Here is a 25904-nt window from a genome sequence, read left to right as displayed (position 1 = left end):
CGTTCAAACGAACTTACGTTAATGACGATTGGAAGGTTCGTACAAAGAGAAGGCCATGTAGTTTGCATGCTATACGAACACCTTTTACAGCAATTTGACTTGTATTTCTTAGAAGAATCTTAGAGAAACACGTTGTCTGCCACTTATATCATGAAGTAATCTTATTTATAAAAAATAGTTTGTCGACTGTATTTGTAAAGTACCGATTTAACGTAATGTTTCAATTTGCTAATGTACAGTTTTCAATAGCACGAGTTTATCAGTAATTTGTGGAACAGATAGATTGCAAAGATTTTATCTTCCATAGATACATTTGTAAAGCTTGAACACATGAGAAGGTACATCGTCTTTGGGTATTAAGAACGGCCCTGTTGAGTAAAATAGATTACGGTAGGCATAACAGCAGTAGCAGAGAGAGCGAATTGTGTCTTGGGCAAGATGAGACGTTGATCGGTTCGCTCAGCTGAAGATCTATGCTTCAGAGCAAGTGCTTCTCTTTTGAAGATGAGAAAATTTGAGAAGTGGAGAATAGCTAAGGACTGAATACCACTGGGGGAAAGATTTTCTGAATTTTATTTTGACGCTTACGAGTCAACATCCAAAAGGTATTTGTCGCATTTATATTTAACGGTTATCATAGTTTGTTAATTTTCATTGTTTACTGATTTCGAGTGTTATGTCCAAGGCATTGCCGAATTCCATTCATTTCTGTTCGTTAAAAACAGATTTTGATGTAATAATTTAAAAGTAAACCTCCAAGCAATTTTATATTTAAATAATGCATGGGGTCTGTGATGGGGTTAAAGAGAATGAGAAATTTTATTAACAGGTGTTTAAATGATGCATATACAATTTTGAGAAAATTAAATAATTTCTGATTTCCTTTTGTTTTTCATTTATACTCATACTCTCCTTTGCTTAAATGACATACATTTTGAATACATTTAGAACGCCATGAGTACGAAGAGAACTGGCAGCAGATGAACAGAAAGGCGAGTGCATCGGGAATTGTCTTTCTTGACAAGCGGTAAATTACAGCACACAGCGCAGAGTTTTTCTCTTTCAGCTTACTATTGTCAATGGCAGCTACGCCAGTACAGGAAAGAACCGGTCGTGTATTGCAGGTAAGACATTACTAGGGCCCAATTATAGAACGCTTTTGGAAGGAGATTAGCTTGTTGCGCACAGTGAAATAAATTAGACGTGAACATGCGTCACCGTGAACGAGCATTTCCGCGACAAGATTAGTTACATTTAATACTGTCGATGTTCAAAGTCCCGTTCATAAGAAGTTACCAAATTAAATAAGTTTCATTTTATTAGATACTTTCCACAATTCTCCATTGTTCAATATTTTTACGAGACATTTTCATCACTGGTTTAACTATTGTTATCTCTAAATTAGCCTATATAAAACTGAGAAAATCTTTTTTTGTAAAGTGCAGTTTTATTTTGTATCCTAAATTTTGAGCCGTAAAACACATGAAGGGTTCCTCCGTAGCTTTTGCTATGGGCCCCGCACTGACTTACTCTGGCACTGCACTTGCAACGTTATCGTTCATAGCTACGTATATGCGTTGGTGAAGGCGACCGCCAGCCGCAGAAGGAACAAGTGTCCGGGACTCGGTGTGCAGCAGCGCGGGTTGGCTAGCTTCCAGGGGCGGCGCCGGGCGCCAGACTTCGCCCTTGGCTGCCGCCGCACCGCCCGGGCACTGCGAACTGGGGACTGTGCGCCGAGGCCGCGGTGCTGGATCAGCCTTTAACCGCAGACAAAACCCCAGGCCTTCCTCCGTGATTCCCGTTCTTTGCTCAGTGGGCAGCGCTGAATGACATTATCTGTTACTACGTGCCCTTTCACACCAGCGCACCGTAACAACATCGAAAGTAGCACACTGTGGTGGTCGTCAGTTTTTCGAATTTCGTGTTTTTTTCATGTACACTTTGGTTTCCCCGTTTGTATTAAGAAGATTTCTGAGACCTATTTCGCTGAAAATGAAGACCAGGAATCAACGCTGCGGTGACCGAGAAATTACGTCATGTCAGTAGTGCTGTTGAAGACTGCTTAGGCATGTGCTTGACTGCCATTTTTAGGGTTATCCTTATGTGAGGATGACACAACAATATTAAGTGATTTGAGCACCTCACCTGCCACCCCCAGCCCACCACACCCTCCGTTTTTTTGTTTTTGGCACATCTCGATAATGTGGCAAATTTCATTACGATTAATTAATATGAGCGCATATCACAAAGAGATATTTACATAACAATTACATACTGAAGTAAATGTGTCTATTTTTTATTGGAACACAAAATTTAAATCTACCTATGTGTTCATGTTTTGGAAGTATCCTCCATATGCATTGAAGTGGGTGAATTTTGTGACAGAACTTACAAAATGTGTGAATATAGCATATCTCAATCCTAGTTTTAACAAAGTTTCTTTTCCAGAGTCTGTTTCTTTTACAATCACAGAATTGTCTTCGGTGATCTTGCACACATCGCAAAATTAATTCTTTTTGTTCTTTATCGTCTGTTAACAGTCCGTTGAAATATTACAGTAACCTCACTCCTATTTCTGCCGCATCGTATGCCACCTTAGGATGATTCGTGGTCTATGTGGCGAAAGGGTTTGAATCCCAAGAAAAAGGAAACTTATTTAACAAATCTAAACCTATACTTCACTTCTTCAACATGAGCGAACTATTGACGGCACTGAACTCATCACTCTGCTGCAAAGTCAAAATTTCGTTTTGGGAACATACCCCTGGCTGTGACTAAGCCGTGTCTCCGCGATACCCTAGGCCCACAAGTTTCGCAGGAAAGGTTCTGTGAAGTTTCAATGACAGGAGATGAGGTACTGCCGGAAGAAAATCTGTGGCATACGAGGGCTGAATGAGCGAGCATTAGACGAGCTCGCGTAGCCCGGGAAAGGCAAAGGTCCCAAGTTCGAGTCTCGGTCCAGGCAGGTAGTTTCGTATCAGCGCTCACTTAGCAGCAGAGTGAAAAATTGCATTCGGGAGTGTAGTAGCAATCAAGCACAAGCATGAGCAGGAGTTAACAACGTGTAGTGGCATGACACAGCTTCTCGGGCACTGTGGCACCTGTTCCTCGTCTTCAGTTTGAACAAAATTTGTCTTAAAATTCTTCTTCTTAAAACAAAATGAAAAACCGCAGTGCGTGTGCGTGAAGAAACATGAAATTCTGAAAAATAAGGACGAACCTCGTAGTACATATCCTATTTCGGGATAGAGACATTTCAACACGGAAGCTACGTATAATGGCAACGTTATCCTCTCTTTTTATCGTTCATGTGTTGCCATGTTAACTTGAGTAAAGTATGTAGATACTATTAGAAATAGCGTTCAACGTAAAGCGACGTTAGGCAGGCCTCAACTACTGCGTGCCTTCGATGGACAGTAGCACAAGTAGTGATGGCGATGTTGAAGCCCCTTTTTTTTAATTCAGAATCAAATAAATCGAATTGGGCTTCGCTATTAAATGAAAAAAAAAAACCAGCACTTACCTCAAAATTTACAGCGTGACTATGAAATGTTTAATATTTATTTTAGGGCTAATGAAAAGAGTGTAAATAAAGCAGTATAGCTGTTCAGTATACGACATGGTTTGTGGCTCCGTGTACGTGAGCGAGCTGAGATACATCGCGAAGCAGCTTTGGTTTCCTTTCAATAAAACTTGAGAAAGATAATTAAGTATCTATTAGACGACGATTAGTTTGGCTTTAAGAAAGATAAAGGTAACAGTGAGACAGCCCTCAGTTGCGCTTGATAATGAAACCAAAGCTGAAGAAAATTCACGACACAATCATAGCATCTGTCGATCTAGAAAAAGTCTTCGGAAATATCAAATAGTGCAAGAGGTTCGAAATCCTGAGAAAAACTGGAGTTAGCTACAGGGGAAGGTATGTAATATACAAAATGTACAACAACCAAGAGTGAAAAAAACGACTGGAAGACCTAGAACGATGTCCTAGAAATAAAATGGGAGTAAGATAGGTATGCAGTCTTGTGGCTCTGATGTTCAATCTATATATCTAAAGTGAATGACGGCAATATAAGAGAAAGTGGGATTAAAATTCCGGGTGAAAAGATATCAGTGATAAGATTAACTGATGACATTGCGACTCAGCGAAAATGAAGAATTCCAGGATCTGTTGACTGGAATGAACAGCCTAAAGAATACAGACTATGGATTGAAAGCAAACCAGAAATAGATGTAGTACAAATGAGAACAGCGGGAATAACATAAAAACTGATGAGAACGTACTAGAGGAAGATAAGGAATTCTGCTACCTTGGAAGTAAAATTACCCACGACGGACAAAGTGAGGAGAACAAAAACGGCAGAGTTGCACAGGGAGTGACGGTACTCCGGGCCAAAAGAAATTTAGTGGTATCAAATACTAAGTCTTAGTCTGAGGAAGAAATATCTGAGAATGTACGTTTGGAAGACAGCACTTTATGGTAGTGAATCAAGGACAGTGAGAAAAATGGAACTGAAGAGAATCGAAGGGTTTGAGATAGGTACACATCATATCTGAAATACAGACAAGAGGAAGGGACATTAAGATAGCACATGTGTTACGACTGCAGAGAATGACTTTCATCGTATTAGATGGCGGTATAGAGGGTAAAAACTATAGGGGGTAAAAAGAGGGAGTATAAAGTATAGGGGAAAATAAAAATTTGAATACGCACAACAAATAATTGAGTACGTAGATTGCATGTGCTACTGTAATCCGCAGGATAGAAATTCATGGCGGGCGCATCAAACCATTAGGAAGACTTATGACTCTAAATTAATAAATAAACTCAACAGGATCGAAGGTTACACAGTTTTCTCCACATATGAATGGCGGCGATGCAGGCTTTACGAAGGCTGTTAGGGGCATGAGTATTTAACCATGTTCATTGAGGAAGTGTTCTGGCGGTTGGACAAGGGAATAGGCCATCCTGCAGTATCACTTGATTTTCGAAAGAATTTCACATCGATGTTAAATTTTGCCTTGGTAATACCTATGGAGTTACCGGTACTCTCCTCTAGCTCACGGCTCATATATTGGTAGGACATAAAACAAATAAAATAAATACTTTGTACATGAAAAAGATTTCATCTAAATGCAGCACGTTCGTCGTGAAATGGACAGTAATGTCCGTTGTGAACAAAGCAGTAGCTGTAACAACGTTGGAAAAAACGTAATTCCTCCGGGATTGGCCGGACAGCGTTATTTCGCGAATAAAGGCAAGTAAATGCCGCACGTTTTTCTTTGTTACGAAGATTCATAAGTGCTTCATTCCATATTTGAACCCGGCAGCCTGTTTTGGTGACAGGCTGCTTCCAAAGGCCATCCCTATAAACAAGAAACGTTAAAGTTAGTTATTTACAGCAGCGGCGTTACTAAACGATGGAAGGGGGCCTTTCGTCTGCAAAAGATCTGTACAATATACGGGCAATGGTTCCGCACTCTTCGAAAGGTCTCTTTCTCTCTCTCTCTCTCTCTCTCTCTCTCTCTCTCTCTCTCTCTCCACCATTCTATGAACAACGTGTAGTTAACGTCCTTCCTGCTGACAGGGGGACCCTCCTAAGGGCTGCCTGAACCAAACACTGCTTTGAGTAAGTGTGGATGCGTCAACTATACTTGTATCGAGAATGAGCAGATTATAGTTACGATTGTGAAAAAACTGCGCGTCAAATTCAACTGAATGGCACAATACATTCCAAGCAACGACAGTCCTTGTTATTTTTACAATTCAGAAAGTACCCAATAAATCGATCACTAGAAGACAGTTTATTCACCAAGACAGAAGACAGCAAAACAGGCATGAACCAAAGCTTAGTCTGTGTTGATAAATTTCTATATTAAATGAATAGGTACGGGTATCACAGAAATCCAACTTTCATGGTTTGCATGAGCCGCAGGGGGGAAAGTCGGCCTACGTTGCGATGATCAAAGGGCTGTCTCATCCACTATGACTAACCACATTACAACGAGTGTCAGACAGTATTATAGGGAAAAGGAAATGAAGTCGCCGTCCACACCGGTCATCAGTATGGTACTCTGTACCTCACCCCTATTCCTCGGTATAAAGCGATACCTGAGGGGGAAGCGATACAGTGCAAACATAAAGTGGAACATAAAATCACTCTACATATAATTTCAGAATATAAGCATTTGACTGAAACAGTCATTCCATGAGAATGTCGGTTAATCGACCGATACAGAAAACTGTGCCATTTGCCGGTGGTAAAGGAGTGTTCGTAATATACAAGAAAAAAATATACTGTCCGTGACCAAATGCACGTTCATTTTCGTTTGGCGTGTTTCTTTATTTTCAGGTTGTTTGCGTGACGGCTTTAACAAAATAAAATATCATTTTGATTTTAGGGATACTGAAGGACCCTTGAGAGCTCTCTTTGGTGATCAGTGAATCGCTCCACAGAATGAGAAAGACAGTAAGTTACATACGATGGCCATATCCTCAGGAAAACTCAGGTGACGGCTCGTCAGCCGGTATTTACTTGCCAAAGTAAATGAGATTTATTTACAGCCTTGTCACCTTTTTCTAAAAATTTCAGAGCAAGTCATAACGAGCGTCATTCGTCTCTAATCTGCTTTGATAATACTATACGTAGTGCGAACATACCGTTCTCGCTGAGCAGAAGAAAGGTAAAAATTATTCTTGGGTTTCCACCAAAATTAACGTACGGAGAAGGGAACAAACAACGAGGACATCGGTCCCGTCGAACGAGGGAAGAATGGGAAAGGAAATCGGCCGTGCCCTTTCAAAAGGAACCGTCCCTACATCTGTCTGAATCGATTTAGGGAAATCATGAAAAACCTAAATCATGATGGCCGGACACGGGTTTGAATCGTCGTCCCCACGAATTGTGCTAACCACTGCGCCAACTCACTCGTCGCAGAATCAAGGTAGACGTAAATCAGCTTTTCGACGAAGTTTCTTTACCAGACAATTTTATATTAGTGCCAAATATCTTAAGAATAAAACCTTGCTTCAAGATTTTCGGTAACAAAATATTATTGACAGCAAAATAATCGTCCTTATAAGTACTATAAATTGTTAACAGGTCAAAAAGCATTTTTACTTAAGTCACTTCGTTTGCTTTCGTCAATATATGATGAAATGGGTATAAATTACGAAGACTAACTGCGAACTGTGAGGAAAATTAATCAGATCTGTTATTAAAGTTGTATTCTTCGAGAAAATATTTTGCGAACCAGAGAATTTCTTGACACAATAAAAAGTTTTCTCCCAAGTGTGTGAGAAATTTTGTGATGTATTACGGAAGAGGGATACGAGTATGTCAGCACCGTTACCGGGCACCATCTTTATCTACGTATGTTACACCGCGAGGCTTTGTATAGTACCATGCAGGACGATACTGTATGATTACAGCTACACTACCCTGCGGCACAACACGTTTGTAACGCCACAAATTTTTTGAAACCAATGTGCAACTAAACTTGTGGTTAATAGCCCATTTTGAGGTATAATTACGTAGTTAACTCGATTATAACAACGCGGTGTTACTTTTGTGGGAAAATAGCAGACGGAGAGAAACGTAAGTGGCGTGAAAACGAAGCGTTAGGGGGCTAATCGTTAGAAATCATTCAATAATTACTTACTGTTACTATGAGCTACGTGTGCTATACAATAAACTTCAGTTAATTTAATTTTATAAGAGAGACAGGTGGCAATGATGGTGGTGGAATAGGCAGCAGCTGAACATCAAATATAACTTTTACACCTTGAACCGGAACTAAGCAAACAGAACAGTTACCCCATTGTCGACAAAAGCTCTCTTCTTTATCAATTAACACCAGCAGCCACAGACGCTATGCACCTAAAACGTGGTTACATATAAGAACTGCCATTTTCTCATTAAAAGTACGTATTTCTCCCCATGTCATTCGCAATATAGTTCCCGTAAAGGAATAATAATTTAGTAATAAAGACAAAAATAAGCCTAGACTTCATATGACGGATAAACGATTACAATATCCTGTGGTTAACAATTACAGTTTACATTTTTCCATAAAGTAGCTTAACGGAGGTTATTAGTGCACAAAGGACACATTAGTATGTCCTCATTGTAGTTGAGGAAAATATCTAAAAGGTTGTTGTAGAGGTAATAAATAAAAATAAAACAATGCAAAAGATATCAGGAGTAGTATCGGATGCAAGTGCGGACGTCGTTAAGTTTTACGTCAGCAGCAATCCTTCTTCAGACGATCACTTGCGAAGAGTCATCGCCGGCAATCAAGTGAAGACATCAGTGGATGCGTCATAGAAGACACGTCAGGAGAGTACTGATGCAACAGGATGAAATGTGTTACGAAAACCTATCGTCATTACGTTGTGTATAAATTAATAAGGTAGATTTTTATAGTCGACGTGTAACAGTTATTCTACAAATTTAGGAAGTACTGGTATCAGAAAGGCAATTTTTGGTAACACACACGACGCTTTAATAAGCTTTTCACCCTTTCCTTCAGGTGTATATCCTGTATTTCTAAGTAAAAATTAGTTTCTGCGTGTGTCTTTCAAGAATCTCTTAATCCGCGACAATATTTCGATGTAATAAGGCATGAGACACTATGCGTATTTTATAACAAATTTAACAAGATTCACACAACTGACCGCTTTCGGAAGAACAACATACACGCAGCACCATCGACTATACCTGTTAATAATGGCGAGGATCATCCACACACGTCATGGATGATATTATAGATTCTTGGAATGTGATGAACAACTTTCCTTCGTCTCGTTACAAACACTTGCGGCTTTTCTAATAACAATCTGATACGGTTGGAATAAAATGAGTGATTGTGTTACTTAAGCTTATTGTAGTTCATCTAAACGGACGTTTTTAAAGAAGCACCTTATTCAATAAACGTTGTCTACGCGATTTTCACACCATCTCGGCGTTAGGTGGTACGACGAAGTCTCAAAAAACGGAATTAAAGATGTTCTGGGCTATTGCTTATTCCGATCTGCTCATTTATGGAAGTACATTTAGTGATTTCAACACATATTAACTGTGTTGACTTTTCTTTATGGGCTTAAGAAAACATACATTTATGTGGCCTTTTGCAATTCTGCATTTCTTACTGTTTTTCCCACACAGATTTATCTAATTGTATTAGGCATCTTTGCTGGCTTTATATCATATATGCTTTATATGTGTCCAGTGTAAACACCTCTGGACTCAATTTTATGTCACAATTTGGCACAACAGTACACGTAACATTGGAGCGACAACGTTGCTGTGAGCTTTAGCCGCAAAAAAGCTAAGCCTGGTAATATTTGCGCAGCCAATGTAACGTGTGCGGAGATGGGGGGATTGGACGTGGAGGCGGACATACCGCATCTGATTCGTTTCTGCAGATCGCCATTACTTCCTTTCCTATTGCCATCTCTGTCAGAGTGCCACTTACATCTTACGTCCTAGATTATTTTTTGGACATATTCCAATCTCTGGCTTCCCGTACTATTTCAGCTCCCTTTAGTTACACTGAAATTCTTCCATGCCAACATATGTACTATTATCATGTTAGTTTTTGTAGTCAGTGTTCTCCTCACATTCCTTTCCTCCTCCTTTCCTAGCACTGCACTTAATTTACAGCATCCTTCTGCTACACTACATCTCACAGGTTTAGATTAGTTTCTCTGCAGCTTTTACATAAAGTTTTGAAGACATACAAACCGGCTGATGAAGCGTAGAAACATGTTTCGATAGTAATGATAATTAAAATTCAATTCCAACAAGGTGAGTGATCGAGAGTGAGATTTTCACTCTGCAGTGGAGTGTGCGCTGATATGAAACTTCCTGGCAGATTAAAACTGTGTGCCAGACCGAGACTCGAACTCGGGACCTCTGCCTTTCGCGGGCAAGTGCTATACCATCTGAGCTATCCAAGCACGACTCACGCTCCCTCCTCACAGCTTTACTTCTGCCAGTACCTCGTCTCCTACCTCCCAAACTTTACAGAAGCTCTCCTGCGAACCTTGCAGAAGCAGCAGTCCTGAAAGAAAAGGTATTGCGGAGACATGGCTTAGCCACAGCCTGGGGGATGTTTCCAGAAAGAGATTTTCACTCTGCATCGGAGTGTGAGCTGATATTAACCTTCCTGCCAGATTAAAACTGTGTGCCCGACCGAGACTCGAATCGGGACCTCTGCCTTTCGCGGGCAAGAGGCAAGTTTGGGAGGTAGGATACGAGGTACCGGCGGAAGTAAAGCTGTGAGGACGGGGCGTGAGTCGTGCTCAGATGACAGGGCACTTGCCCGCGAAAGGCAGAGGTCCCGAGTTCGAGTCTCGGTCCGGCACACAGTTTTAATCTGCCAGGAAGTTTCAAGGTGAGTGAAAATTCTTTTGCATATGATATAAACATCATTGAGATAACTACTGAGAAAGGATATGTATGAAAACATTTTTGGAGTATCGATGAAAAACGTTACGTTCCCTAAATTTGGAAAAGTAATTCTATCACAACGCAATTTTCAACACTGAAGCAAAGCTTGTTGCAGCTGAGTTATTTGCAGCCATACAAGCCATTTGATATTCAACAACGCTGAAAATCGATAGACCAATTCAATGAGTGCTGTGTATTCGTTTACCAAAGCAGCTTCAGGGAAAACTGTGCACTATTCAGAGCGGGTCCTCCTGATATATTTACAATATCGATAGTTCTCCAGTGGAAACCGGGCCATAGATGAAGGCGTAATGAACGAGCTGACCAGCTTGCCAAACAAAGTGCAATCACTGTAATGTCAATTCCGCGTTTTGTTTGCTATCAGCGGTTTGCCGTAAATGTAAAAGGCGGAAGGAAACTGTTACATAATGAAGAAGTTAACTTCAAAGGAACTTGGTACTGGACGGTTCAACACCACATATTTCATAATCCACAGTTTATTAATTCTCGTCTTAAACAGAAGGAAATTATTGCCATTAACAGATTAAGAGCATGTCACTTGATTCCTAACAAGACGAACCACCTGAAGAAAGGGAAGAGATCACGACTGCTGTACGGCTGAAGATAATATCCTGCAGTTTTTATTCTTTTAGTAAAAATGGAGAAAAAACTATACGAACAACTTAAAGATGTTGATTATCTGTCACTCCTGTTACGTCTAATATATATATATACTACGAATACTTAATTTAACTTTGATGCCGTGATATAAGTGGTGAACTCCAACCAAAAATTTTCAGATGTTCAGGGAGGTCTGAGTATTTTGGTATAAGAGGCCCGTGGTCTCGGGCGCCTCGTTACACAGACTTTACATTTCGTTTTGGTTTCTTGTCGCAATAAGCCTTAAATCTGCACTATACTGAAAATAGTGCACAACAGTACAAATGTCGACCGTATATGCTGTGCGTGTTTCCATTCCGTCACGGTACCTGTTGTTGACGTCAGTAATGCTCTCTAAGGCGTTGCTTGTAATTACGCATTCAGTACTCCTCGGTCCTATGTAGTGTTTTGTTTTACATTAGTGTTAGTTGTACGTTAACAGTAAGGCACAACAGTACTACAGATGGGCCTACTGATGAAGATTTGCCAGATGTGCATCTCATTTCGCGTATGGATTCACTGAATAAAATGGACGATCAAAACAAAGATGCTATTCTGAGCTGCTCGCGCCCCGACGACAACCGCATCGCTGTAGTTTTGCAGCTGAGGATTACTGCAAAACCTTGCGCTTTGTGTTGTACGTTTTTGTGGTTGCATATTACAGGTATTTTCCCTGTTGTGAAGTTATTTTGACAGGAGCAGGGTGATCGTCTTAACAAACGGAACAAGTCATAATTACGTTGTCACCCTGTAACGAACTGCCAGCGTCCGTGGGCCCCTTATACCGAAATACTCAGTAGGTATACCTGAACTGACTCTGATAATTTGTCGGTGGAGTTTTGGTTCACGCTGTATATGAAATAATCACAGTTTAATTTTTCCTCTTGTCTCTCAAATTTGTATTTGGTCATTTTACTATTTTCACGCCCTATATATATATATATAACATTGAAATCTCGTTTCTGGCTCATATGTATGAATCTTGCACTTTAAAACGTACGAAACGAAATAATGTGACATTGTATTTACCAATACTGTCATAATATTGTATCCCTACAAGCATACGATAAAAAAGGAAACAGACACTTCAATAAGAGCAAAGAAGTAAAAACTACGAAAGTGACGAAAGTGAATTAATTCAGATAAATACATCGATTTGTAAAAACAAAAAAAAAACTACCTTTCAGTTGTCAAAGCAATATAGGTTTGTTCAGGGACGCAGCTCCTTTCTTTTAATGAGTCTCGCTAGTTCGGCCCTTCAGTATAGACGTAGGCACGAGTAAATGGCAAATCTTGTACAATATTGTCGTGAATAACACCTGGGTATTAATGTAGTCACCTACATATTCCTCACACATATTTTTATTCTGTGTCTTTTCTCTTCAAGCAAAAGATGTCTCAAAATAGGTTACTTACATTGTTCGAAAACCAACAGACCGATCGTTTATAGCATCTTGCTGTTACAACATTTCATTTCAATTAGAACCCGCATCTTGCATTACGAAGACCGAATTAGTGTTAATACCTTTACTTGACGCGAAAATTAAATTCAGATTTTTCATATTCAGCCCGCTTATCGAACAACTGCACATTCTGCAACACGCACGACCCGATTCAATCGGCGCTTAGAAAGAACACTTATTTTCTTTTTCTGAAGCCAAATCAGCGTCAGACATGTCATTTGACGATGAGATTTACAACGTTCTACTGCTTTTGTGGTGTGTCTTTTACATCGTACACCTTTACTTATGCACTGCATATCACTGATCAGGTTTAATTATCTCTACCACTTACATTTGCTGTTTGCTGCCAGACGAACGATACATTACAACTTGGTTGTACGAAACATTACCAGAAGCATTTTGGAATAAATAAATAATTCGGTTTAAGTATTAATGACAAAATGGAATCTTAATTCATGGAAAAAAGAGTAGGAATCCTCATGTATTTCACTGTGTTCGTGTGAAATGTTTAACTATAAAATAATCATAATGTAATTTTGCCTGATTTTATTGATTTTTGTGCATCAAGATATGGGCGATCGCCTGATGCCATTTGAGGCAGAACAAATAAACGGGTCGGTGGGCACATACCTGGCACTTGGGGAACTCCTCGACGGGCCGGTCGACCTTCCAGCCGAGCAGAGGAGGGATGCAGACGAGGCCAGACAGCAGCCAGACGAGAGCGATCATGATGGCAGCGCGGACCGGCGTCCGCTTCTTCAGGTAGTCGACGGCCTGCGTGATGGACCAGTAGCGGTCCAGCGAGATGAGGCACAGGTTCATGATGGACGCCGTGCACAGCAGCACGTCCATGGCGCTGTGCACGTCACACCACCAGTTGCCGAATATCCAGTAGCCCATGATCTCGTTTGCCAGCGAGAATGGCATGATGATGAGACCCAGGAAGAAGTCCGCGACGGCCAGCGACGCGATGAACCAGTTCTGAATGTTCTTCAGGGCCTTCTCTGTCGCGATGGCAATAATGACCAGCATGTTGCCGACGACGACGATGATCATGAGCACCGTGACGACGATCGAGGCGAGGATGATGTGCGGCAGGGAATACCCGCTGGGGAATAGGGAGTCGACGATGAAAAGCGTGCTGTTGGCGGTAGTGTTGGTAGAGTTGTCCGCCTCCGGAGAGGAGAGGGCCAGCGCGGACAGGTTCCACAGCAGGTAGTAGCCGCCCAGCGGGTCGTCGTCCTCCTGGGAAGAGGAGTTCCCGGCGGTCGCTCTCGCCTCGTCCATGCCGACCTCCAAGTCCACTATCCACTCGTGTGACGCCACAGGCGCTCTCAGTATACCAACTAGCAAAGTTCTCCTAACAGCGCAATCACCCTCTAGAAATAGCCTTCAGTGTGTAACTTGGCGATGGAACTTTGCAATCTATGGCGTTAATTCCTTCACTCCACAAAGCGCGAAGAAATTTTGATATCAATGTAGATTAAATGGCTGTCGACGGTGCGAAGAGAGTAGTGCTTTGGTCCCTATAGACATTGATAAAATTCATACTATTTTCAGTTTATGTAAAAAACTGTTTAATGGAATGCTTATATTGGGAACGAAACTTGCAAATGACCAAATTTTTAACCTAACCAGATTTCAACGTTTTTTCAGCGTTTATTTTTCTTATTCCCTAGGCAAGTGGGTTTCTAACATAGGTGGCTGCAGTTTGACGAAATTGACAATAGACTGTTTGATAATTTTTGTATTGTTTTGGTACCTTGAATGTTATAAATTCCACCTGAGCGTTCTCTCTAGAAGCTTTCAGCTGTTAGCAAATTTACTCTAATACACTCCTAAATGTTATCTACACATCTACTGCAATGAATAAATTAACAATCGCGATGTAGAGCCAGTAATAACTAAATTAATGAGCACGCAAAGACTATGGGCGATGAAACAACCAGTTTAAGTTTTTCTGAACTATTCCGTTTGCAGAAATTATAAGGAAGAACTTTTCGGTGAAAATAAGTCCGACAGGTAAAACTGAGGATGTTTTCCTACGAGCTGTTGTCTATAGTCAGGTTTTTAAACTGAATTAAGTTATATCATTCAGTCAAAACTGATCCGTTGACCCCGCTTTCCGTTATTACTCTCTGGCTAAAGTCATCGCTGAATGAAACGAGTACTCTACCTAAAGTAATATTTTTCCATGCTATGCTAGTCAAGGAAGAAAGAGGGAACTAATTATTGAAATTTATGGAAGTGGAACAGCGAAGTAACTTTAGTTTCAGTACAGGTGTTAGTTGACGACGCTACATAAATGAGTGGGTCACTACACTTACGGCGCCAAGTACAAACGAGGGACGTAAAGCTAAATAAATTATCTTCTGCTCCTTCTGTACGAAATTCAGCAGACGGAAAATCTTGCACTATTCTAACGACGTCAAAATTGTACCCGTTACAAAAAACAAGGGCACAATTCCTTAATAAAAGGGGAACTCTTTAACTCAGGATTCCTTCATGGGCTGGACAGCCGGCAAGGATTCCTGTTCAGCTAATTTCTTATACCCGTTTTACTCCGAGGGACCTTCGATCTTTATTATCAGAGACCACAAAAATTCAAAAAGCAACCATAACGTAACTTAAAAATCATGTGTACTTGTTTTAGGCTTACATTTAACGTTCCTGTTTATTAATAACTTTACTTTTAGTAAAAATTAGAATTGTGTTATATTACTCGTTATTTGTGGAGTTTCAGTTACCTTCTGATATTATTGTAAATTAGTGTTACGAATTTACAAACGAGCTTAACATTTATGTATATTTGTATTGCAATTAATTGTTATTTCGAGAGTACTACAATATTTTACATTTGCAATACGTTTTTATGCGATTATATACGAAAGGGTAGACGAAAACACCGCGTGTTAGAAAAATAGAATGTGTAGCCTGTATTAAAAATCTTTCTCTAGTAAAATTACGTTTACAAAATACTATCACAAACAAGAGCGCTACGGTGTAGGTTCGCTGCGGTGTCTGTACAGTGGGAGACGAGGACGCGGGTAGCTACGGCGGTGACCGGCGGAACGTATACACGCTATTTACAAAGAAGTGTCGGGGTGGGGCGCGTCGCCGAGCGTCACTCTGCCATGCCAGAAGGCTGGCGCGACCGCGCGCGCGGGGCACTCTGCAACAACCTGCAGTGCGAGCGACAGCGACGGCGCATTCCGGGCAGCCTACCCGGCAGGGGCCGCGCTGGCCTAGCGACGCAGGCGTCTGCGCCCCGGCGCCCTCGAGAAGCCCATGGCAGCCACTCAGGACATGAGAGAAACCCGCCCTGCCCTGGTCGCGAGAACTGTGCCCTCTCTCTTCACAGGTGGGGCGCAAGAGCTGATCGCGTGGCTGTCACTACGGCCGGCGCATAACAGAAGTGCAGACACCGATTTCGCGACTTTCGAACATGGGAAGAAAAAAGAATCAAAGGTTACCGATGTAGTCGAGAACGTCACGGATTTCCTGCACTAATTTCGGGCCAGTTCCGTGAAAGTCACACTATAGTCACGCGAGTGGTGGCAAATGTTATGCGAACGGGTATAGAGATGACTCCTCTGGATCACAGGTTCTAGCCGGATCACATGGCACTCGAGACTTTCGGGGAATAACACGCGACCTCCTCCTCGCCGAAAGTGTCAGCAGCAGTTGTCATTGTCTCCCATTCGTGCTCACGCTTAGTGGTCGATGTCTGTGGTGCTAGTGTGTGTACACGTGCAAGGTGTCGGCAGGTGTCTGTCGCTCCCTCGGGACAGGAGGAGCCGCTGACGTGTGGTGTGTGTGGCGCGCGGCGCGGAGCGGAGCGGTTCGCGGCGACCTGCACGCAGCGCTGCGGTGCGGTGTGGGTCGGTGCGTCCCAGAGGCGGCGCCGGCGGACACTGAGCGCGCGCCCCGCCAAACAGAGCGCGCCGGCCGGCTCCCCCACCCCCGCCGCCAGCGGCGCGCCACGGCGCACCGGCACGGCGCAGGCGGTAGCGACAAGCCGTCCCGCCGTCATCGCGCCCCACTGCCTACCGCTGGCATTTGCTCGAGGAGCGCAGAAGATCACCGGACCCGGATCCAAATGAAACAGAACTTAATGTCATAAGTTTATTTATCCTACTTTTGTACAAGAAACCATCAGTTCCCTTCAGAGTAGTTGACATTAAGTTTTCTGAGTATCGTACCATATCATAACGTGAAAAACTTAGCTGGAGAAACCAACGTTTCGGCCACGGTTATAGTGGTCTTCTTCTACTGACGTGATTAGTTCTGAAGAGTCGCTTATACACTCCTGGAAATGGAAAAAGGAACACATTAACACCGGTGTGTCACACCCACCATACTTGCTCCGGACACTGCGAGAGGGCTCTACAAGCAATGATCACACGCACGCCACAGCGGACATACCAGGAACCGCGGTGTTGGCCGTCGAATGGCGCTAGCTGCGCAGCATTTGTGCACCGCCGCCGTCAGTGTCAGCCAGTTTGCCGTGGCATACGGAGCTCCATCGCAGTCTTTAACACTGGTAGCATGCCGCGACAGCGTGGACGTGAACCGTATGTGCAGTTGACGGACTTTGAGCGAGGGCGTATAGTGGGCATGCGGGAGGCCGGGTGGACGTACCGCCGAATTGCTCAACACGTGGGGCGTGAGGTCTCCACAGTACATCGATGTTGTCGCCAGTGGTCGGCGGAAGGTGCACGTGCCCGTCGACCTGGGACCGTACCGCAGCGACGCACGGATGCACGCCAAGACCATAGGATCCTATGCAGTGCCGTAGGGGACCGCACCGCCACTTCCCAGCAAATTAGGGACTCTGTTGCTCCTGGGGTATCGGCGAGGACCATTCGCAACCGTCTCCATGAAGCTGGGCTACGGTCCCGCACACCGTTAGGCCGTCTTCCGCTCACGCCCCAACATCGTGCAGCCCGCCTCCAGTGGTGTCGCGACAGGCGTGAATGGAGGGACGAATGGAGACGTGTCGTCTTCAGCGATGAGAGTCGCTTCTACCTTGGTGCCAATGATGGTCGTTTGCGTGTTTGGCGCCGTGCAGGTGAGCGCCACAATCAGGACTGCATACGACCGAGGCACACAGGGCCAACACCCGGCATCATGGTGTGGGGAGCGATCTCCTACACTGGCCGTACACCACTGGTGATCGTCGAGGGGACACTGAATAGTGCACGGTACATCCAAACCGTCATCGAACCCATCGTTCTACCATTCCTAGACCGGCAAGGGAACTTGCTGTTCCAACAGGACAATGCACGTCCGCATGTATCCCGTGCCACCCAACGTGCTCTAGAAGGTGTAAGTCAACTACCCTGGCCAGCAAGATCTCCGGATCTGTCCCCCATTGAGCATGTTTGGGACTGGATGAAGCGTCGTCTCACGCGGTCTGCACGTCCAGCACGAACGCTGGTCCAACTGAGGCGCCAGGTGGAAATGGCATGGCAAGCCGTTCCACAGGACTACATCCAGCATCTCTACGATCGTCTCCATGGGAGAATAGCAGCCTGCATTGCTGCGAAAGGTGGATATACACTGTACTAGTGCCGACATTGTGCATGCTCTGTTGCCTGTGTCTATGTGCCTGTGGTTCTGTCAGTGTGATCATGTGATGTATCTGACCCCAGGAATGTGTCAATAAAGTTTCCCCTTCCTGGGACAATGAATTCACGGTGTTCTTATTTCAATTTCCAGGAGTGTACAAGAAATTTTGGGACGTGTTGTGGCAACGCTGCTATGTAGATGGCACCGAATGACATACAGAATGCTGCTCGCAATGTCTTGCCATTTAATACTCAGTATACATGGAGCAATGCAACGCTGTATAGCTCGCCTTTGTATTAAACGTTTATTCCAAGAGTAGAAGTGTAGGCGCCGCGCGTCCAGAATTTCTCCTTCGTTTCAGTGTCGGACAGCATGATCCTACAATGAGATTTTCACTCTGCAGCGGAGTGTGCGCTGATATGAAACTTGCTGGCAGATTAAAACTGTGTGCCGGACCGAGACTCGAACTCGGGACCTTGCCTTCCGCGGGCAAGTGCTCTACCAACTGAGCTGCCCAAGCACGACTCACGCCCCGTCTTCACAACTTTACTTCTGCCAGTACCTCGTCTCCTACCTTCCAAACTTTACAGAAGCTCTCCTGCGAACCATGCAGGCAAAGGTCCCGAGTTCGAGTCTCGGTCCGGCACACAGTTTTAATCTGTCAGGAAGTTTCATATCAGCGCACACTCCGCTGCAGAGTGAAAATCTCATTCTGGAAACATCCCCCAGGCTGTGGCTAAGCCATGTCTCCGCAATATCCTTTCTTTCAGGCGTGCCAGTTCTGCATGGTAAGCAGGAGAGCTTCTGTAAAGTTTGGAAGGTAGGACACGAGGTACTGGCAGAAATAAAGCCGTGAGTACCGGGCGTGAGTCGTGCTAGGGTAGCTCAGTTGGTAGAGCAGTTGCCCGCGGTAGGCAAAGGTCCCGAGTTCGAGTCTCGGTCGGGCACACAGTTTTAATCTGTCAGGAAGTTTCAGCATGATCGTATTTCCTCAGCGCCTGCAATAAACACCTGGGTCCGCAATTTTGAAGCAACGAGATCTGTGTTGAAGGAAAGACCGGCACGAAGACTCCGAGCCGTTCGTACGAGAGAGAGTAGCGAGGCTGTGCGAACTGCTTTCGTAAGAAGTCCACAGGGCTCCGTCAGACGTCAAGCAGAGTGACTATAGTTTCACCGTTGCATTGTTCAACAAATACTGGAAGTGGACTGAAAGTTACAGATGGATGGTTCTATTTGTACAAGCTGCAGATCGTTTAGCAACTTCAACCCAAATATCTGCTAATGCATAGACAATATGCTGAACACATGTTAGCGAGAGTGCACGAAGATGAAAATTTCATTAACCTCCTGTGGATGTCGAACGAAGCTCACTTCCATCTTGGTGGCTTTGTCAGCAGTCAGAATTTTCGTTGTTGATCTCAGCAATTTTTGCGTCAGCTGCACCAGCGTCCACTGCCCAGGAGCAAGGTTACTGTATGGTGCACCTTGTCATTAAGTGGCGTTATAGGCCCATACTTTTTGAAGATGATGATGGGTGTGCAACCACTGCAACGTCTATTTGTCATGTTGCCATGATAAAAGATTTACTTGTGCAGGAACTGCCCGATTTTCCTGTGAAAAGTTGATTTGAACATGACGGATCAACTACACATACGCCACGGATATCGGTGGGAGACGTGCCACGATTGTTTGGTAATCATGTCATTTCAAGGTACGCTGACATCACGAGGCAGTCAAAATCGCCTGACCTGACAGCGTGTGATTTTTTTTTTCCTTGTGGGGCCACTTTAAGAGGGTGGTTTACCGTACTCGGTCTGCTACTATCGAAAAACTTAAAACAATAATACGAGAGAAAATCTACATAATTTCTAACGAAATGTTAGGTCTAGCCATGCATAAACTTGCTATTAGGCTGCAGGAATGTGTGCGCCGAGGAGGAGCTCATATATCGGATGTGATATTCAAGAAATAATGCAATACGTACAATAATGGGATAATCTTTGCCTTGACATAAATAAACATGTGTTAAGTAACTCTGTTCATCTGTTAATCTACATTCGAAATTTTCGCTTTCTTTTGAGTCACTCTGTATTTTGTCCTTGCCGCTTACTGATTTGACATTACGTCATAATTTTGAAAGGTTGTGGTTGTCATTGGCCATTTGAGGCCGAAGGTGCGGTAACATTGTTGTAATAGGTTGCTACGGTGAACGGAGTGGGGATCTGCTGTTGTCTGCTGCCTCTTGCACAGTTTCTACTGACAGGTGTTCATCGGCGAATGAGGTGTGGCTCCTGTTTCCCCCCTGCTGGAAACAGGCTGCGCGGTGGCAGTCACTCGCCAGTAGTGCTCGCGTCACGTGTCTTATGTGCGGCCTGTTGGACTCTTGAGGACCGGCAGCCGGGATGAGGCAAGCCTGTCTCCCTACTCTCTATTCATGTTGTTGGCGTTTTTCATTATTTCTGTGGCTTCTATTATCTTGCGTTTCGTCAAAGACAGCTATGGAACAGGGCTGGAGGGATCAGATAGTTATACCGAAAGTACCCTCCGCCGCACACAATCAGTTGGCTTGCGGAGTGTGATGTAGTTGTAGACCTTCAGGGACTATGGGGATTTCGTCACTTGATTTCCTTGCCGCAGTCTTTTCGGTGATCGGCCACTACAGACTTGCTCTGCTGCTGCAGTCCTGTATCGCTCGTGTTCTCGTATGCTTGTTGTTATCCACCTTCCGGTCGTCTGATACTCATGTTCTTCTCCATACTGACATTCCAGTTTCTGAATACCTGCATTATGTCTTGTTCTTCGTGGAGCCTAGCGCATCCTGGATCTTGCGGCTGGTGCCGCAGACAGGCTTTACACCTACTCGGCGAAGGACTTTGCCAACTCTGTCAGTGACATTCTTTTGAAGTAAGGTTAAAAATGGCTCAAATGGCTCTGAGCACTATGGGACTTAATATCTGTGATCATCAGTCCCCTAGAACTTAGAACTGCTTGAACCTAACTAACCTAAGGACATCACACACATCCATGTCCGAGGCAGGATTCGAATCTGCGACCGTAGCAACTGAAGCTCCTAGAACCGCTCGGCCACACCGGCCGGCCTTTTGAAGTGAGGTAAGCGCGTTGCTGACTGCGGTTTGTTTATTTCATGCCTATCTCGATTACTTTTTTTTTTCTTGCCATGGCTATTTGAATCGCTTTATGGTTGTAGCCATTTGCTACGAGGAGTGCGTCCTTCACTGAGCCAAACAAATGGAAGTCAGAAGGCGCGAGATCCGGGTTGTACGATCCATGAGGGTGAACAATAGAATGAAATTCTATGAGATCCTCTCTGGGCGTCTTCTCGTGTCGAACGTTGTACACAGCCTTTTGAGCTCATATATCATATTTTGAGCATCGCTTAGGCGCTGTTCGCGAATGTCAAAGAACGAATAACTGAGGAAAGCCGTCGCATCGAACGGAGGTTGTATTGAAAATAGGGTTTGTACCCAAAGTAATGTGGTGTATGGCAATCCCGAATTATAACTGAACCGTGGTGCTCGATCAGCGATATTCCCGCCGCCGCCGATATGGGTCATCTTTCCAGCGGTGTGCGCAGGGCGCCCGCTGTCGTCACCTACCTGGCCGATCGAGAGCGAGAGGAAAATCTGAGGAAGGGGGAGTGATTTAGATTTGGGACGCCCAGCACTAACGGCGTTCTGGGAACTATGGCGGACAGCTAAGGTCCTGTGTCAGCCAGCAAGCAGGGCACGTCCAGAAGGGGCTGTTTATCAGGGTGACGGCGCCGTGGCAAATATCGCCAGCGTGGAAAGAGACGTTAGTGGGAAGTCGTTGGTGTTGTTTTACCTCTTGCTTCATGTCTCCTGGCATGTGGATCTACAGCGGCTGGCTTCGTCGAACAAACAAGACGGTAAGAGCCTTGCTTGTCCGGTAAATTGTTGTCGGGCTCTGTGCGATTGACTGTATTTTCTTGGGCGGGCGTCGCTACTCCTACTGAGCCTGGCCTACGATGTGTTGATTTTAGTTGGTTTAATACGTAATGTTTTCAGATGTATGTGGTGTGATCATTAACATTTACAAGGGCCTGGAGCGCTGAGACATTCCGTTGTAGATCCATATTGTCAAGATTTAACCGCCATTGCAAACAGTTTGCTGTTTCTTGTTTAATTACCGCCTGGTAATTGTATTTATATCACTATATCACACCTCTGAGTTAAGATGGCCAAACAGGCCAGTTGTAATTGTGTGTTTGATGGCCTGAAACGGATTGTATTGATGGTGGTACTAGAATTCCTTCAATGACAGTAGATCGATATTGTAATTAATTTCATGTATTAATATTACTGATGTGTTGTAATGAGTTATTGTGTTTCTAGTTATTTCAGGCAGACGTCAGTCTGTTGTAGATACCCACTAGTTCTCGGATTTTCTCGTGCCTATTCGTGACCGTTGCTGCTCCCGTCTGGGGCTCCATGTCGAGCCTGTATTGGAAACAGCTGAACGGGCGGGCCTCCGTTTCTGAGCTTAGTTGTTGAATCTCACGAGCTTGTTTGCTCACATGAAATTTTATATGCTAAGTTAACTGAATTATTTTGCTAAAGACAATCACTGTCGTAATGAAAGAGTACATTAGTTATAAAATTTAACTCATTTCAGTAAATGCGTAATAGGCCAAAGTGCCGCGTTTTTATGAGTTTTTAAAATTAAACTAATTTATTTTCACGTGAATGGTAAATTTTAAAGATGTGTGGTAGTTTTAAACATGTGATGGTTTTATTTGTCTAGTTCTCTTGTTTAAAGGTACCAAAGAAGATGTTAGGTGATTGCCTGATGTGTTACTTTGGTCCAGTCCTACTATCCTACAGCGTATTGTGGTGAGTTTGTGTCGTTGTGTAAAAGGTGTAGTTACATGTTGTCTCCACAATTCAATACCATCCTGTTTACGTAAAAAAATATGTTCATTACTTACTGAACTGCCATAAAACAGGCTTCTTCTGCAATTGGTTGGTTGCAGAATCCTTTCAAAATATCCAAGTAGAAAGACTGATTAGCTGTCTGACCTTGTGGTACGAAAAATGATCACATGACTCTATTTACATCGAAAAATATAACCAGCATGATTTTTTACTTTTTTCTTCACTTAATGTGCATTTTTGGTGCGTGATGGACTTCAGATCTTCCGTTGGCTTGATTGTTACTTCGTTTCAGGTCCGTGCCAGTATTACCGTGAGTGGAAAAAATTCCATATTATTTCGAAATTCCTGTTCCAACGCAATGTTTTGTTCAGGAGTCATCATTCGAGGCACGAAATGAACAGTCGGACTTTGCATGCCCATATCTACAGTAATTCCTAGTCATTTCAGACGGCTAGCCAATTTGTGAAAAGGTCCACCGTCGATCTTCTAGAATGATTTCGCAAAATATTTCAACATTTTCATTGGAATGGCCAACAGAGCGTGATTTGTCTTCAAATAAAAGCAGTAGATCTGCATTCAGGCTGGCTTGGTCGCAAAGGTAAAAGTAAAAAATCATATAAGGAATGACTTTATTGCTCAGGTGAAGCGTTTTGGGATTTATCCATCATCAGATATCCAAGAACGATTGCTGCACATAGATACGGCGTTTCAAGATGTACGTGAAACAAACATTTGCAGCGTGAATGTAGAACTGTTGATTAGCACAACTATAGTCGCCTGCTTCTGCATGACCTCAATTACGATAATTAAAATGTTACCTCTTTTGAAACCGAATAACCACTCAAAAGATTGAATCTGTCCTACTCCATCACGCTTGTAAGCCGTTTTCAGTATTCTAAGAGTTTCTATGCTACTTTTTCCCAGGAAGAACAAAACTTTACGGTTGAGCACTGTTTATTAGAATCAGCCATTTCAAAATCAATGAGCACATAAAACAACTGTCAAGAAAACGTCGCATAACCGAAAGGAACCTGCATTATCGTCGACGCTTGGCCTACTGGCTTCGGAATGGTTGCTCTAGTCTATACGCTCAAAGCAACAGAATCTCTCTCTTTCCGTCCGAACAGGCCTTGGAAGGCACAACGGTACCGACCGGACGCCGTGTATTCCTCAGCCCACAGGCGTCACCGGATGCGGATATGCAGCGGCATGTGGTCGGCACACAGCACACAGCTCTCCCGGTCGTCTGTCAGTTTACGAGATCGGAGCAGCTACTTCTCAATCAAGTAGCTCCTCAGTTTGCCTCACAAGGGCTGAGTGCGCCCCGCTTGCCAACAACGCTCGGCAGACCGGATGGTCAACCGTACAAGTGCTAGCCTCGCCCGACAGCGCTTAACTTTGATGATCTGACGGGAACCGGTGTTACCACTGCGGCAAGGCAGTTGGCAAAGCGACAGAATGCGCTACAACAAAAACTCCATCCTCTGGAACATCGGTTTCCTCTGGGTGCTCTTACGTAGGCCTACCAGTCAACACGTTGAAAGAGCGCAGTGGTCCGTTTGGAACTCTGGGGAAACATCAGACAAAGCAAACATATCTAAAAGGAATGAAGCAAAATCTACGCACCTTTGTGACCTAATAAAAGCAGCACCAAAGCTAAGATGAACTGGTTTCAGGTAAATCACGTTTCTCCAGATACAGTTGCGTCACATAGAGAAACAGCACATTTGTCTCATTTAATTACATAATATGAAACTAAATGTAATACATAACAAAACTGTATGAAGATATCCAAACCATTGTGAGAGATAATTTGTCTACAAAGCATATTAATCTGACTGCACCATTACAATAAAAGTATAAAAAACTTGGAGTAAAATATATTTTTATACTTACAAAAAAATGGTTCAAATGGCTCTGAGCACTATGGGACTTAACAGATGTGGTCATCAGTCCCCTAGAACTTAGAACTACTTAAACTTAACTAACCTAAGGACATCACACACATCCATGCCCGAGGCAGGATTCGAACCTGCAACCGTAGCAGTCGCGCGGTTCCGGACTGCGCGCCTAGAACATCGAGACCACCGCGGCCGGCTTTATACTTACATATACATGGTAGTATTACATAAGGGGACACAAGAAAAACTCACCGAATTATAAAATTCCCTTATAAGAAGGCAAAAAGAATTGGCAAATATATCTATTCTTGCATCTCAGAGCTACTCTAAGAGAAAAGTGATAGTTAAATTTTAAAATATTATACAGTGTTTTTCTTTAATGATTGTATTTATCAAATGCGCTCTTGAGTGAGTCGGGAATCACAAGTTGGAGAGAGCTTCACTTTTAACAAATAATTTGTGTTATTAGTGACTGATGACCATAGCTGTTAAGTCCCATAGTGCTCAGAGCCATTTTTTGTGTTATTAGTATTCAGCAAACTGCTATTAGTCTGTTAATACTAGCTGTCTCGTGAGCATCGAGATGAGAAACCAAGGGAGAAATGGAATTTATTGCTGAATCGTCCAATACTATGTGGCCTCTTCGTTGCAGTTCATTGTCACTAACGCAGTCCATTCCATTTTTAATGGTTGACAACTGCATTACGAAAATCACTGTGTAGTATGGTTCTATCAGTAGAAATTAGATACCGCACTGTTTTCGCCAGCTACCCCTAATACCACTATGCATGGTATTCTTCGTAGATGAAACGACGTAGTTCCTTAGCTCTATTGACACGTCTCAGTATGTCCCATGACAAATAATTTACAGTGGGCCTTCGGCTGCCCCCGAAAGACGCTGATGGGCACATGTCACCTTAGTCATATTAGGACTTTGATGGC

The 25904-nt window shown here is 43.5% G+C and overlaps 1 protein-coding gene across 1 annotated transcript; it reads right to left on the bottom strand.

The window, feature by feature from the left end:
• Positions 1-1526: 1526 nt before the first annotated feature.
• Positions 1527-13864, bottom strand: LOC124788964 (alpha-2 adrenergic receptor-like). The gene is made up of 2 exons (XM_047256254.1): positions 13208-13864; positions 1527-1757 (listed from the first exon to the last, which is right to left on the bottom strand). Exons 1-2 carry the CDS (start codon positions 13862-13864, stop codon positions 1527-1529), a joined length of 888 nt encoding a protein of 295 aa, XP_047112210.1.
• Positions 13865-25904: the final 12040 nt, after the last annotated feature.

The sequence above is a fragment of the Schistocerca piceifrons genome, chromosome 3 (assembly GCF_021461385.2).
Source record: "Schistocerca piceifrons isolate TAMUIC-IGC-003096 chromosome 3, iqSchPice1.1, whole genome shotgun sequence".
Lineage (NCBI taxonomy): Eukaryota > Metazoa > Arthropoda > Insecta > Orthoptera > Acrididae > Schistocerca > Schistocerca piceifrons.
Note: the sequence above shows the minus strand (reverse complement) of the source record. Positions and strands in the feature narration are given on the sequence as shown.